This window comes from Mobula birostris, chromosome 7 (assembly GCF_030028105.1).
Source record: "Mobula birostris isolate sMobBir1 chromosome 7, sMobBir1.hap1, whole genome shotgun sequence".
Lineage (NCBI taxonomy): Eukaryota > Metazoa > Chordata > Chondrichthyes > Myliobatiformes > Myliobatidae > Mobula > Mobula birostris.
This window is the reverse complement of record NC_092376.1, coordinates 32,363,135-32,378,850: the sequence shown is the minus strand read 5'-3', so window position 1 is coordinate 32,378,850 and position 15,716 is coordinate 32,363,135. Positions and strand designations below refer to the sequence as shown.

Sequence of the window (15,716 nt, the reverse complement as noted above, 5' to 3'; positions counted from 1 at the left end):
CTTTAACAGAGTCCATAGCACTGTCCCCTCTAAGCTGCACGAGTGCACAGCCGTGCAGTACCAGAAATGTTCCTGCGTACGTAGCCTTTGTTGCCATGCAGCTGGAATTTCCTTTTATATGATGTTAATAGGAAGTACCATACAGTCTTTAGCCCACATTAAATCTTACTGCTCAGAGCAATGGTTGGTCTGCACGGCTGTAAAAAAATAGTAGAAACATTGGTCCATACCAATCATCACGTACTTATAATCATCTTACATTCATCCGCCCCCACCCCACCCCCAACACACACGTTCTACCACCATTGGATGTGGTAGGAAATCAAAGTGCCCTAAAGAAACCCACATGGTCTTAGGGAAGACATGCAAACTCCACACGGACAGTGCCTAATAAGATTGAACCCAGATCTCTGGGAATGTGAGGTGGCAGCTCTAACAGGTATGACACGAAAGAGCGAAGCTCCCTTAGAAGCTAGCTTGATGTTATCCAAGTACAAATAGTAATCTCTTGAGTGCATCAGCGTGGTCATCACTTGCTCTATGCCACATTGTCTGCCGTGTTTTAAATAAAAAGCTTGTGATTAAACAATGTCACAAAGCAGGGATATGGATAAATAATCATAGTCATACTTTATTGATCCCGGGGGGGAAATGGTTAAATAATAAATAGTAATAGAACCATAAATAGTTAAATTGTAATATGTAAATTATGCCAGTAAATTATGAAATAAGTCCAGGACCAGCCTATTGGCTCAGGGTGTCTGACCCTCCAAGGGAGGAGTTGTAAAGTTTGATGGCCACAGGCAGAATGACTTCCTATGACACTCAGTGCTGCATCTCGGAGGAATGAGTCTCTAGCTGAATGTACTCCTGTGCCCACCCAGTACATTATGTAGTGGATGAGAGACATTGTCCAAGATGGCATGCAACTTGGACAGCATCCTCTTTTCAGACACCACCGTCAGAGAGTCCAGTTCCATCCCCACAACATCACTGGCCTTACGAATGAGTTTGTTGATTCTGTTGGTGTCTGCTACCCCCAGCCTGCTACCCCAGCACACAACAGCAAACATGATCGCACTGGCCACCACAGACTCGTAGAACATCCTCAGCATCGTCCGGCGGATGTTAAAGGACCTCAGTCTCCTCAGGAAATAGAGACGGCTCTGACCCTTCTTGTAGACAGCCTCAGTGTTCTTTGACCAATCCAGTTTATTGTCAATTCGTATCCCCAGGTATTTGTAATCCTCCACCATGTCCACACTGACCCCCTGGATGGAAACAGGGGTCACCGGTACCTTAGCTCTCCTCAGGTCTACCACCAGCTCCTTAGTCTTTTTCACATTAAGCTGCAGATAGTTCTGCTCACACCATGTGACAAAGCTTCCTACCGTAGCCATCTACTCAGCCTCATCTCCCTTGCTGATGCATCCAACTACGGCAGAGTCATCCGAAAACTTCTGAAGATGACAAGAGCTCCAAGTTCTGAGGATATCACGTGGTGATGTCTGGATGGATAGTATCTACAGTGCATTGTATAGCATCCCATTAATTGAGAGCAATAGTATCCTCTTCGAATGGAAGGCCTCATGAAAATCCTTTTCCATTTTTTCTCAGAACCAAAATCCTCTATACATCTAACACTTTTCACATCCTATGATGCCCTCATTTCATCAACTCAAGTTTGTCCTGTGTTTCTTGTGGTATCATTCTGGAGGAACATTGTATCATTTTTTAATGCATGCATTTCTAAATGACAATAAACGAGGACTGAGTGTCCTCATTATCTAATCTAATCATGTTTCTATCGTAATCGTTCCACTCTTCTAAATCTAAATTTTGTCTTTACAAAATGGACTCTTGACCTCACAATCTACCTGGTTATGATCTTGCACTTTGTTTACCTGCACTGCAGTTTCACTGTAACCTTTACACTTTATTCTGTATCGTTATTATTTTACCTTGTTCTACCTCAATGCACTCTGTAATGATTTGGGTATCGACAGAATGCAAGACAAGCTTTTCACCGGATCTTGCAACAATAATAAGCCAATTCCAACTTTTGAAATGCAGTTATTGCTGCAACATAAAACCATAGACATAGAAGCAGAATTAAGCTCTTTAGCCCATCGAGTGTACTCCGCAATTTAATCATGGCTGATCCATTTCCCTCTTAACCGCATTTCTCAAACATAGGATCATAGCGTAGCCAATCTGCACATAGAAAGGCTATTAGGGAATAGCAAGGTCATTATTCTGAAACTGACTGACGAAAGATAAGGACACTGCAGAGCTCTTCTGATCTTCAAACTATCCATTGGATCTTCTACGTAAGAGGGCTGAATCTTTTTTAAACATGTTTGAAAGGCATCACAATCTAACAATAGAATTTTCCTTCAGTGTTGAGTTGTCAGCCATGGTGATATGTTGGAAATTTAAGTATAGGGTTTGAAGAAATTCTTCTGCTTTGCAGATAAGACTGACACCAGGTATTCAACAAAAAAATATATTGGAGAGCAGAACCTCTTACTGGAGGAATATGGTCCAAAAGAAAGAAAAACAATTACCAAGAAAAGTCAAATTATTTTAAATGATCTCTTGTTGTAGAAGAAATATAAATCCATGTGGCCCAAGTTGAGATCTTAGCGATAATCTCTTAAATGCTAAACATACTCTTCAGTTTTGCTTGACCGATTCACAAAATGAGATTGCCTGGAGTACAAATACTCAAGTCACAAAATGCTGAAATAACATCGAAGTATAGAAACTGAGAGCTAACTCCACTCAAATCTAATGACCGTGCCAAGCTCTTAGATCATGGTCTGCCAATTTGAATTAAAGACAAGGAAATGCCACAGAGGGAGCCATTAAGTTAACAGGACAGCACTTTGAGGAAAAACAATAGGAAAATGAAATCAAGAGCATATGCTTTGGCTGCCAGCTCAGCTCAAACTTCTATACTACAGATCAGGCCTCAAATCTGCACAGTATGAAGCTTAGAATCCTGTTTCTTCAGTAAACCCCCTGCTGATTAGTGACCTTTGTGTCCCAGCTCTGAGGAGAAACCCTCTCCTCAACACAAGATCAATCTCCTCGATGTCAATTCTTTCAAAATATCTGAACACAGCTTTACTTAAATAAATGGAATACTCTTCAGTAACCAGAGTTTAAAATGGATTTCATCATCAGCTTGCATGATTCATTAGAAAAAGATGGATATTACTGGTTGCATGAGCATGGGCACACAAAGACGATCCCCTGGCACAAGACATCATTGACAATGACAGTTTTAATCCCATTAAACAAAGTAGGTGATCTCCGTTAAAATCAATGGTGAAAATAAGAACAAATCCATTAATCACACTGTATTCATAGTTTTATTGTACATTAATAGTACAGAAAGAGTAATGTAAAGCACAGGTATAAAAAAACTTGACTGCCTTGTACTGCTGACCTTTCTTATATATTTTCACAACATTGCATTCAAATTATTTAACACAGTAGTGGTGTTTTTGTAATTCCTTAATCTGAGCAGGTCTTCTTCCTGGTTTGTAAAAGCAATCCAAAAGATAAAACTCATCACACTAACAACAATTAACTAATGCACATAAAGATTCAAAGCTAATAATGGGATTAAACATGGAAAGGAGGCAAAAAATGAAAAACTATGCAACAAACAGAAGCGGCCAACAAATCACAGTTGCTAGTATAAATGGTGCGAAGTCTCCCATCTTCGATGTTAGACTTCACACTGAATAAGGTGCATGTTGCTTAATGAAAGTCTCCTCATCCTCTGTCAGAAATCAAGAGCCATCATGTGCAGAAATATTTAACAATACTTAGCGCAGGATGTAGAATGGGGCAGATTCCATGCAAAACTGCAGTCAAAGCAACTCTGTTCAAAACTACTCATGATATAAATGCAACTTTGGAAATAGAAATTATAAACTCAATCTAGATCAATGAAGAGATTTGGCTGGCGTTCTCAATTCAGGGAAGCCCTGTTAGAGTTAACACCAACATTTCTGTATGACAAGCTGCAGTATAAAATAAATGCATTTAAAATAATTACAGTGAATATATAACTAACATGTGGGGTGAGAACTAAGCTAGACATACGCAAGTCATTTATAAATAGCTAACATATGTTCAATATTTTCCCCATTTAACTGATTTAACAGCATAGATCCACCGCTCTCTTTAATAGTTGGGAGAAAGGTCTCTAGGCTACAACTGTCTCTAACATTGGTTATAAATATATTAGAAGAAACTCACCAATTTCTGTATCATCCTGTTGTGTTGTCTGCTGGACTTAAATCCAATTTAAACCTTGAGCCCTCTAGCATTGTGCAAAGTGAATATGATATTCCCCACAGGGCTTATATAGAAGTTTGTCTTACTCAATTCATGGACTGCAAGGTATTAAATTACCCCTGCAATGCATTCAGGGCATTTCGATACCCAGTTTATGTCAGCAGGAAATTCAAGTCAGGCACATACATCAACTGGGTGGAGATCTCTCACTTCACAGGTCGAAATAAGTCTCGATGTCAACCAGCAGGAGACGTTAGATCATAAAGCATAAGAGCAGAATTAGACCATATGGCCCATCAAGTCTGCTCTGCAATCCTGAATCCCAATCAAAGTCAATGGCTAACATCACTTCCACTGGATTGGTGCCTTACTCTTTGTGCCAAATTGAGAACATTTGCAAAAGTAACAGAAATAAGTAATGTTTCATAAACTGCACTTCTAAGTACTTTCTTTTCCTTAAGAAACTCACTGGATTATTAGTATCACATTAATTGTGGTCTAATAAGACAATATACAATAATAAACACAAAATACTCTGTAGATGCTGGGGTCAAAGCAACACGCACAACACGCTGGAGGAACTCAGCAGGTCGGGCAGCATTCGTGAAAACGAACAATCAACGTTTCAGGCCGAGACCCTTTGTCAGGACTGTAGAGGGAAGGGGCAGGGGCCCTACAAAGAAGGTGGGGGGAGGATGGGAAGGAGAAGGCTGGTAGGTTCCAGGTGAAAAACCAGTAAGGGGAAAGATAAAGGGGTGGGGGAGGGGAAGCAGGGAGGTATTAGGCAGGAAAGATGAAGAAGGAATAGAGGAAAGTACAATGGGTAGTAGAAGGAGGCGGAACCATGAGGGAGGTGATGGGCAGCTGGAGGAGGGGGCAGAATGAAACTGGGATGGGGGAAGGGAGGGGGAGGGAATTACCGGAAGTTGGAGAATTCAGTGTTCATACCAAGGGGCTGGAGACTACCCAGACAGTGTATGAGGTGTTGCTCCTCCAACCTGAGTTTGGCCTCATCATGGCAGTAGAGGAGGCCATGCATGGACATATCCAAATGGGAATGTGAAGCAGAGTGGAAGTGGGTGGCAACTGGGAGATCCTGTCTGTTGTGGCAGACGGAGCGGAGGTGCTCAATGAAGCGGTCCCCCAATCTGCGTCGGGTTTCACTGATGCATCGGAGGCCACACCGGGAGCACCGGATGCAAAAAATGATCCCAACAGACTCACAAGTGAACTGTTGCCTCACTTGGAAGGACTGTTTCTGGCCCTGAATGGTGGTGAGAGGGACAGGTGTAGCACTTACACTTGCAGGGATAAGTGCCGGGTGGGAGACTTGGCCCCCTCCTCCAGCTGCCTATCACCTCCTTCTTCTACCCATTGTGTTTTCCCCTATTCTTCACCTTTCCTGCTATCCCCTCCCCCACCCCTTGATCTTTCCCCTTACTGGTTTCTCTCCGGGCACCTACCAGCCTTCTCCTTCCCACCGCCCCCCACCTTCCTTATAGGGCACCTGCCCCCTCCCCCTTCAGTCCTGACGAAGAGTCTCGGCCCGAAACGTTGACTGTTCGTTTCCACGGATGCTGCCCGACCTGCTGAGTTCTTCCAGCGTGTTGTGTGAATATACAATAATACTTAGTAGCAGTCAATGCAAGCTAAATTATTGAAAAAGTTAGCATCAACTTAAAATCAAACTATTTTAAAAATGATTAATCTTACTTGTTTAATCATTTCTCAGATTGCAAGTGGCACCATTGAGGGAAAAAATTGGATGAGAATAGGTGGATAAGAATAGGATGATTAGTTATTTGACAATCGTGAAACACAATTACATATTATTCTAATATGAAACTTTATACCTCATGCAGTGTTCCCGAATCTCTACACTCAGTGGCCATTTCATTAAATACACCTGTACACCTGCTTGTCAATGCAAATATCTAATCAGCCAATCATATGGCATATCAAGAAATTCATTTGTTGTTCAGACCAAACATAAGAATGGGGAAGAACTATGATCTAAGTGACTTTGACTGTGGAATGATTGTTGGTCCCATACGGGGTCGTTTATCTCTGAAACTGCTGATCTCCTGGGATTCTTGCCACCAACAGTCTCTAGGGATTACAGTGAATGGTGAGAAAAAGAAAAGAAATCCAGTAAACCACAGTTGCATGAGCAAAAATGTCTTGTTAATTACAGGTCAGAGAACGGCCAGACTGGTTCATGCTGACTAGAAGGCAACAGTAACTCAAATAAATACACGTTACAACAGTGGTGTGCAGAAGAGCATCTCTGAATGCACAACACGTCAAACCTTGAAGTGGATGGGCTAAAGCAGCAGAAGACCACAAACATACACTCTGTGGATACTTTATTAGGAACAGAGGTACCCAATAATGTGGCCACTGAGTGCATATTGCTATTGACTCTTTTTTAGTTTGCCTGAGTTTGCGTGTCATGACTAGAAAATAAAGAGATACTTATAAAGTATTAAATATTCAGCTGAATCATAAAACAGAAGCTCCACTTGGTTACTGCCAGTGCCTTCCGCAAGTCATTTAAATATTTACTGATAATCAAATTGACAACATGATGGTCATTGACTTCAGGAGGAGGGGAGGTGTACACACGAACCACACCTGCACAGCAAAACACAATATATTGTCTACTTTGAAATGGTTTGGAACTACAGTTTCAATAATACAATTTCCGATTAATAATTTATTGACCTCTTCTTATTTGTTGTTTGGAACCTGAATAAACTGTCATTGTAGAAATCATCAAATATGGGCTGCAATCCTTTGCAAATTGAATTTCTATATCCATCCACATCGTACATTTGAATAGAGTGCGTATGTTTTTTTTCCCCACAGGAGTTGCAGGTAGATCTTTACTCATTCATCAATTGTTTTATGTAGCACATGTCTGATTCACAAAGACAATCCACATTCCTGACCTTTCCCTTTGGATGTTATTTATCATATAAAACAAATACAAAAATACTCAAGCAACACACATAAAAAATGCTGGTGAATGCAGCAGACCCGGCAGCATCTATAGGAAGAGGTACATTCGAAGTTTTGGGCCGAGACCCTTCGTCAGGACTAACTGAAAGAAGGGATAGTAAGAGATTCGAAAGTGGGAGTGGGAGGGAGAGATCCGAAATGATAAGAGAAGACAGGAGAGGGAAGGATAGAGCTAAGAGCTGTAAAGTTGATTGTCAAAAGGGATATGAGGCTTGAGAAGGGACAGGATCATGGGACGGGAGGCCTAGGGAGACAGAAAGGGGGATGGGAGCCCAGAGGATGGGCAAGGAGTTATAGTGAGAGGGACAGAGGGAGAAGAAAGAGAGAGGAGGGGAGGGAGAGGGGGGAGGGAGAGGGGGGAGGGAGAGAGAGAAAGAAATAAGGGATGGAGTACGAAGGGGAGGTGGGGCATTAGTGGAAGTTTGAGAAGTCAATGTTTATGCCATCAGGTTGGAGGCTACCCAGATGGAATATAAGGTGTTGTTCCTCCAGCCTGAGTGTGGCTTCATCCTGACAGTAGAGGAGGCCGTGGATAGACATATCAGAATGGGAATGGGACGTGGAATTAAAATGTGTGGCCACTGGGAGATCCTGCTTTCTCTGGCGGACAGAGCGTAGGTGTTCAGCGAAATGATCTTCCAGTCTGCGTTGGGTCTCGCCAATATATAGAAGGCCGCATCGGAAGCACCGGATGCAGTATATCACCCCACAGGTGACTCACAGGTGAAGTGTCGCCTCACCTGGAAGGACTTTCTGGGGCCCTGAATGGTGGTGAGGGCAGAAGTGTAAGGGCATGCATAGCACTTGTTCTGCTTACAAGGATAAGTGCCAGGAGGGAGATCAGTGGGGAGGGATGGGGGGCACGAATGGACAAAGGAGTCACATAGGGAGCAATCCCCGTGGAAAGCAGAGCTGGGGGAGGGAAAGATGTATTTAGTGGTGGGATCCCGTTGGAGATGGCAGAAGTTACGGAGAATTATATGTTGGACCCGGAGGCTGCTGGAGTGGTAGGTGAGGACAAGGGGAACCCTATTCCTAGTGGGGTGGTGGGAGGATGGAGTGAGAGCAGATGTGCGTGAAATGGGAGAGATGCATTTGAGAGCAGAGTTGATGGTGGAGGAAGGGAAGCCTTTCTTTAAAAAAGGAGGACATCTCCTTCGTCCTGGAATGAAAAGCCTCATCCCAGGAGCAGATGCGGCGGAGACGGAGGAATTGCGAGAAGGGGATGGCATTTTTGCAAGAGACAGGGTGGGAAGAGGAATAGTCCAGATAGCTGTGAGAGTCAGTAGGCTTATAATAGACATCAGTAGATAAGCTGTCTCCAGAGATAAAGACAGAAAGATGAAGAAAGGGGAGGGAGGTGTCGGAAATGGACCAGGGAAACCTGAGGGCAGGGCGAAAGTTGGAGGCAAAGTTAATGAAGTCAACGAGCTCAGCATGCGTGCAGGAAGCAGTGCCAATGCAGTCGTCGATGTAGCGAAGGAAAAGTGGGGGACAGATACCAGTATAGTCTTTGAACATGGATTGCTCCACAAAGCCAACAAAAAGGCAGGCATAGCTGGACCCATACAGGTGCCCATAACTACACCTTTAGTTTGGAGGTAGTGGGAGGAGCCAAAGGAGAAATTATTAAGAGTAAGGACTAATTTCACTAGACGGAGCAGAGTGGTGGTAGAGGGGAATTGGTTAGGTCTGGAATGCAAAAAGAAGCAGAGAGCTTTGAGACCTTCCTGCTGGGGGATGGAAGTATATAGGGACTGGACATCCATAGTGAAGATAAAGCGGTGGGGGCCAGGGAACTTAAAATCATTGAAAAAATTCAGAGCGTGAGAAGCGTCACAAACATAGCTGGGAAATGATTGAACAAGGAGGGAGAAAACAGTGTTGAGGTATGCAGAAATAAGTTCGGTGGGGCAGGAGCAAGCTGAGACAATGGGTCTACCTGGACAGGCAGGTTTGTGGATCTTGGGTAGGAGGGAGAAACGGGAAGTGTGGGGTGTGGGAACTATAAGGTTGGTAGCAGTGGATGGGAGATCCCTTGAACTGATAAAGTTGGTGCTGGTGTGGGAGACAATGGCCTGGTGCTCCTTAATGGGATCATGATCGAGGGGTAAATAAGAGGAGGTATCTGTGATTTGTTGCCATGCCTCAGCAAGGTAGAGGTCAGTACGCCAGACTACAACAGCACCCCCCTTATCGGCGGGTTTTATAGCATGACAATGGCCTGGTTTGCACAGATGCAGTAAATGAAAGAAATAAAAACAGACAGCTGTTTGTATACCAGTCCAATCAACAAACAGAGAATTTAATTTATTGCCCATTTTAAACAGTGCTAAATTAAATAGGAGGTCTTCAACTTTATTGTTTGTGACATAGCAACAATGGCAAAATACACAAATGTTCACCGACTGACAACAGTGCCCATCAAAAGTACTTGAGAATGACAAGGAACAGGAACATCTGCACATTCAGCTTTTTAGTACACAAGTATGATAGACTGAGATTTCCAATATGAAACAGAGGTTCGGTCTCATTCACTAGGTTAAGTAAAAAGAATACCGTTAATTTATTTATTAGAGATGTGTTGTTTGGCAAAGATGCTCATTTTCTAAAACTGTTATTGGGGAAATTATGGGAGGTCATTCATGAATGTTAGTTTAATTAACATTGTTGTAACATATTGTGACTGTAACATTGTAACAGTGAGAATCTACTTTTGTTCAAATTAGATTTGAACTTTGTTACAAGGAAGTCTTAGCGTGACATCATTCACTAACAAATGAGCTTTAAAGACAAAGATACTTATTTTAAAATTAAAAGTAACCCATTAACAGCTCCCTTAACTCTTTGGTAAGTAAGTGTATGTTACTGAACCCACAAAGACTGGTACATTGATTTCCCCCAGATGACATTGAAATGGTATAAGTATGTTGGCCTATCAGGCATCTCAATTCTACCTCCCTGAATAACTTGTGTTTCACATCTGAAAAGCACTTACCAGGGTAATGCATGGCAGAAAAAGAGACATCTGTTTAATTGTAAAATGTCTCAGATCAGAGACTTTTGAAGAGGACACGAGAACAAAAGAAGGAAATTCTTTTTCAAAGTAGGGGCTAATCTTATCAACACTTATGAGGCTAGTTATAACTAGCTTGCAACTTTGTCACGTATATGTTGTTTGGTCAGCTTGCCATGTGATAATGCCCATCAAAGCTTTCATTCAACACTAAAGGATAACACTGCATTAGAGTTTGGGAGGAATATTTTAACAGTTATGTCAATATTCATCCAAGTCTTTGACAGACTGGCTAAGAAATGAACTTGGAAGGAACCCCATAAGGAATAACAGTGACAGACAATGAGAGTAGAAGCTTTGTTTATACCAGGTACAGTCTACTACATAATCAGTGATATTGTTTCAAGTGAGCTCCAGCAGCCTGCATTCTCAACCAGACATAATCTAGTGAACCATTTGTCTGTCAACACAAGAGTCCTTTGGTTTACTATAACTAATGTGTAAACTTCAACAGGTGTATCATTATAATTGCAGATTTGTCTTTCCTTGTTCCTTTAGAATTTTGCTGAAACCAAATACAATTAAAATTGCTTTTAAATATATATAAAAAAAACCAGGCCAGTGCTTACATCACTCTCTCGGGATCAGAAGGCTTCCCATATCTGACATATTCTCATGTCTAAAGGACGGATTCTCTCCAATCTCAACTCAGTGACCCATAACCAGCTCTCAAAACCATTCAATAAACCAGTACTGGGTCTGATCACATCACTTCACACCACATAACGTCTTTTCCTCATTATCATAATAAATATGATTAACACAATTAAAAAGTTACATACAGTCTGTCTTCTTCATACTAATAAACAAGGAAGTACTTTGAGGACAGCACCTTTTGTTTCAGCACATAGTGATTTAATTTTGGTATCTAATGCAGCCAAAATAGAGAGAATATGTGCACATCAACATAAATATTAGGACCAAAAATAATCAGGTATTTCTGTTGTAATAATATGAGCAAAGCTGGTTATTTTTTGGAATAATGGAGTTCGTTCTCTTGTATACACCTGAACAAGTCTCCCGATTAGCGGATTATAGACAGGTTGTAGCAATGTTCGGCAACTAAGTGGTTTGATCCCACTTTTTTTTCGGAAGTGGAACATATAGAGCATGACTACTTGAGAAATCTTTATTAGAAAAGAGTTTTTTTTATAAAAATATACTATTAAGGATACTAATGAATAATTGCTGAATGGTTACCAGCAAGCCCCCTCCCCCAGTAGCACCGATCTGCAAATTAGTATTAACATCCCTTGCGTGTCATTTCAAGACAGTTAGTGAAGTGAACGGAACCCGTTTTATTTGAGTGAGTTTAACGGCGCTTACCTCCCACGAACTGAATGCCTCCAGCCACCCTGCCCACGGTCCGAGAGATGAGTTCGGAGACGCAGCAGCCCATGATAGCGGTGAGCGCCACCAGCAGGAGCAGACCGCAGCCCACGCCGGTCACCACCGAGCAGATCTTCCAAGCCAGGCTGGGGATGCCCAGGAAGGTAGCGTACCTGCCACACTGCTCCACCATCACCACCGACTGCGGGTGGCCGTCCTGGCGCACCGGGTAAGTGCAGCGGCGGAAGACGCCGAAACTGACCGGCTTGTCGAGCTGGGAGCCCAGCAGCCAGTAAGGCATGAAGAAACCAGTACAGGAGGCGGCGGCACATATCAGGGAGAGCGCGGCCCACAGTACCCCGGCACAAGTTAGACTTGAAGACATCCTCCCGATCCTTGTCCCCAGCAGGCTTTATACTCTCCTCTGCTCCTCTTTGTCTCTCTTAAAAAATCTTTGATTTCCCCGCTAGTTCTAAAGTTTAATTATTCCAATGAACTTCTGCAAAGCAGTTTGCCAGTCTTCCTCCCTTCTGGTAATCCCTGTGGGCAGAAACAATAAACAGTTACAGGCACTTTCTTTAAATTCTTAAGAGTTCAGAATAAAACGTCTTCCTTTTGAGCACTTCTTCCAACACTGTCCAGTTGCAGGGTGGGTTCCGAGGGGCGGGATGATTTCCAGCCCCCTTACCCCACGACTCCGATGAAAGCTGAGCTTGACAATAACCTTAAACAGCAGGGAATTGTTTAAGCGGAGCGATGGCGGAAATTTAACCAAGTTTTTTTTCGACAACAGAAGCCGAAACGACGCCCTTTGTAGGTTATTAGAGCGGTAGCACTTTCCTCAAGTCATGTCCTCTCAATTCTTTGGGAAGCAGCGACCCGTTGTATTGTTCCACGCCAGCTTTTTGTTCTCAATTTCATTGTAAAACACGTCTGTCACTGCAAATGAATCTGCAATTATTTTCGGTAATAATTTTTATTTGATTTACTAAACTTGTAGTCATGGATACTGTGGATTAAAGTTAAATTCTTTTTTAAAACGCGAACTAAGTTCAGATTTGTTACTTACATCTTCTGTGCTGACACTTCCAACCTGTCTGCGATTGGGAGCGGTTTCATTTAAATGAGGGAGCTTGCTCGGCTCTGATTCCGGTATCCAGGCTTGCTGTAGATTCCAGATCGCGAACAGAAGGCGCTGTGTTCTACTCCACCCGGTTATTTCCCCTGTCCCGTGGTTCAACGCAAGGCTCCCTGCGGTCACAGTCCACAGAAGAGTCTCAGGAGCCGAGCTAGACTGAGAGAGAGAGGGAGAGAGGGAGCTAGGAATAGTTCCTGTCAGCTCACTCCGGTGCCGGGAATTCCACTGAAACTCGGAGAGGAAAAAACCCGCCTCCAGCTCCGCGCCCAAAACCTTCCCTGTAATAGCGCATGCAATAAGTGAATGCATAAATATGTTTGGCTCGCATTTAAAATAAAGAAATGAAATAGTAGGTCCCGCGTACACGCGGATTGAAAGAACACATAATAGTCATCCCAGGAGAGGAAACCTAATGAACCGGCAGCCGGGCTCTCAATTGTTTACATAATTTCCATCACCATTCTCTTAATAGCGGTATCTCACAAAAAGCTATTCGGCCCATCACGCAATGTCGGCGAATGTTTTGGCAGAATCAAACACTTGTATAATAAAATATTCTAATTGTATGTTTATTACGTAGCGAAGAAGTCAATATACATTTGCGTAGTGAATGCATATGTGACATCTATTGTCCATGCAGTTTCAGTAAACCTTAGTGTTCTGGATGAATGTTTGTGCAGTTATTGCGCCTGGAATGATTTCTTTTATGAACCACTTGTTTGGATAATGAACTTTGACTGCACATTTGCACTATAGTGAATCAGTCCCTGAATATTCACTGTTCTGCACGCTTACACTATAGTGAATCAGTCCCTGAATATTCACTTTTTGCACACTTGCACTATAGTGAAAAGTCCCCGAATATTCACTATTCTGCACACTTGCACTATAGTGAATCAGTCCCTGAATATTCACTGTTCTGCACGCTTACACTATAGTGAATCAGTCCCTGAATATTCATTTTTGCACACTTGCACTATAGTGAAAAGTCCCTGAATATTCACTATTCTGCACACTTGCTCTATAGTGAATCAGTTCCTGAATATTCCCTATTTTGCACAACCTGTGGTCCATGGTTAATGGTAAGAGTCCATGGCATAAGAAAAGGAACTCCTGAGCAGTTCAACAAAAACTTTTAGAATATTCATTATCAAAGTGGCAAAATGGCAATTCTTACTTCGGATAAGATTCATGCATGTGCCACATAGCTATGTTTTTATTGTACTGATGACAAATCCAATTTGTGCTATTAAATAGGGAAACAACAAAAACAAGCCAGTTAATCAATGAGCTGTGAAAATTATCTGTTATATTCAACATCTTCATTCACTAATATTGGGTCCTCTTCTTACGAAGGGATTTAACATTTTTTGTGTTGTAATATCACTAGCCCAAGGCGCTGTTTGATATGTCACTCAGTGGTTCATCTTTCATTCCGGATTCCAGACAATTGTCAGGAGTTTATTGAAGACATTGCAACCAAATGCTACAACTTCTACCCAGTTGATTTCTATGTGTGAGCCGGCCAGTGAGTGTTAGGACCTAACACTTACAATTCAGTCCTGAGGTCTGCAAATATCAAGGAATGGTTTGAAGACCAATGTGTGTTCTGACACTTGTCTATAGCCAAGGAAGCAGTGGTCACAGTGTGGAAAATCACCCAAAGTTCAAAGTAAATTTATTACCGAAGTACATTTATGTCACATATACAACCCTGAGATTGGTTTTCCTGTGGACATACTCAACAAATCTATAGATTAACAACTTTAACAGAATCGGTGAAAGATACCCAACTGGGGTGTTCAACCAGAGTGCAAAAGACAACAAACTGTGCAAATACAAAAAGAAGAAACAATAATATAAATAAATAAGCAATAAATATTGGGAACTTGAAATGAAGCGTTCTTGAAAATGAATTCATTTGTTTGTGGGAACATTTCAGTGATGGGGCAAGTAAAGTTGAGTGAAGTTTCAAGAGCCTGATGGTTAAGGGGTAATAATTGTTCCTGAATCAGGTGGTGTGGGTTCTGGGATTCTTGTACCTTCTTCCAGATGGCAGTAGCAAGACGAGAGCATGGCCTGAGTGGTGGGGGTCCCTGATGATGGACATATTTCCTGTGGCACCATTTCGTGCAGATGTGCTCAGTGGTTGGGAGGGCTTTACCGTGATGGACTGGGCTGTATTGACTACGAGAACATGGAATAGTACAGCACAGCAACAGGCTATTCAGCCCAGAATATTGTGCAAACCAACTAAAAAGCAAATAAAAAACACACAAACACTAATCACTCCTACCTGCACAATATCCATATCCCTCCATCTTCCTTACATCCATGTGCCTATCCAAACTTCTCTTAAAAGCCTCTAATATATTTGGTTCTACCACCAGCAGTACATTCCAGCCATCCACGACTCTGAGTAAAATACTTACCCCTCACAGCCCCCTTGAACCTACCCCTTCTCACCTTCAGTGCATGCCCTAGAGGTAATAGACATTATCATTGTCTGTCTACTCTATCTATGCCTCTCACAATGTTGTAAACCTCTATCAGATCTCCCCTCATCCTCTGATTCTCCAGAGAAAACAATCCAAGTTTGTCCAGTCTCTTGTGAAAGCAACATGCCCTCAAACAACATCCTGGTAAACCTCTTCTGCACCCTCTCCAAAACCTCAACGCCCTTCCTGTAGTGGGGTGACCAGAACTGTGTGCAATACTCCAGATGTGACGGAACCTGAATTTTATAAAGTTGCAACATAACCTCCTAACTTTTGGACTCAGTGCCTCAACTAATAAAAGCAAACATTCCATAAGCCTTCTTCACCACTTTAGCAACCT

The 15,716-nt window shown here is 42.4% G+C and overlaps 1 protein-coding gene across 1 annotated transcript in view; it reads right to left on the bottom strand.

Annotated features, from left to right (window-relative positions):
* Positions 1-13,098, bottom strand: part of LOC140200098 (LHFPL tetraspan subfamily member 6 protein-like) — a 154,931-nt gene extending 141,833 nt beyond the window's left edge. Inside the window, exons 1-2 of the mRNA XM_072262860.1 lie at positions 12,810-13,098; positions 11,738-12,280 (exon numbers count right to left, since the gene is read on the bottom strand). Of these exons, the coding sequence (XP_072118961.1) occupies positions 11,738-12,125 (388 nt within the window). The 5' untranslated portion in view covers positions 12,126-12,280; positions 12,810-13,098. The remainder of the gene's footprint in view (positions 1-11,737; positions 12,281-12,809) is intronic.
* Between the last annotated feature and the right edge of the window lie 2,618 nt (positions 13,099-15,716).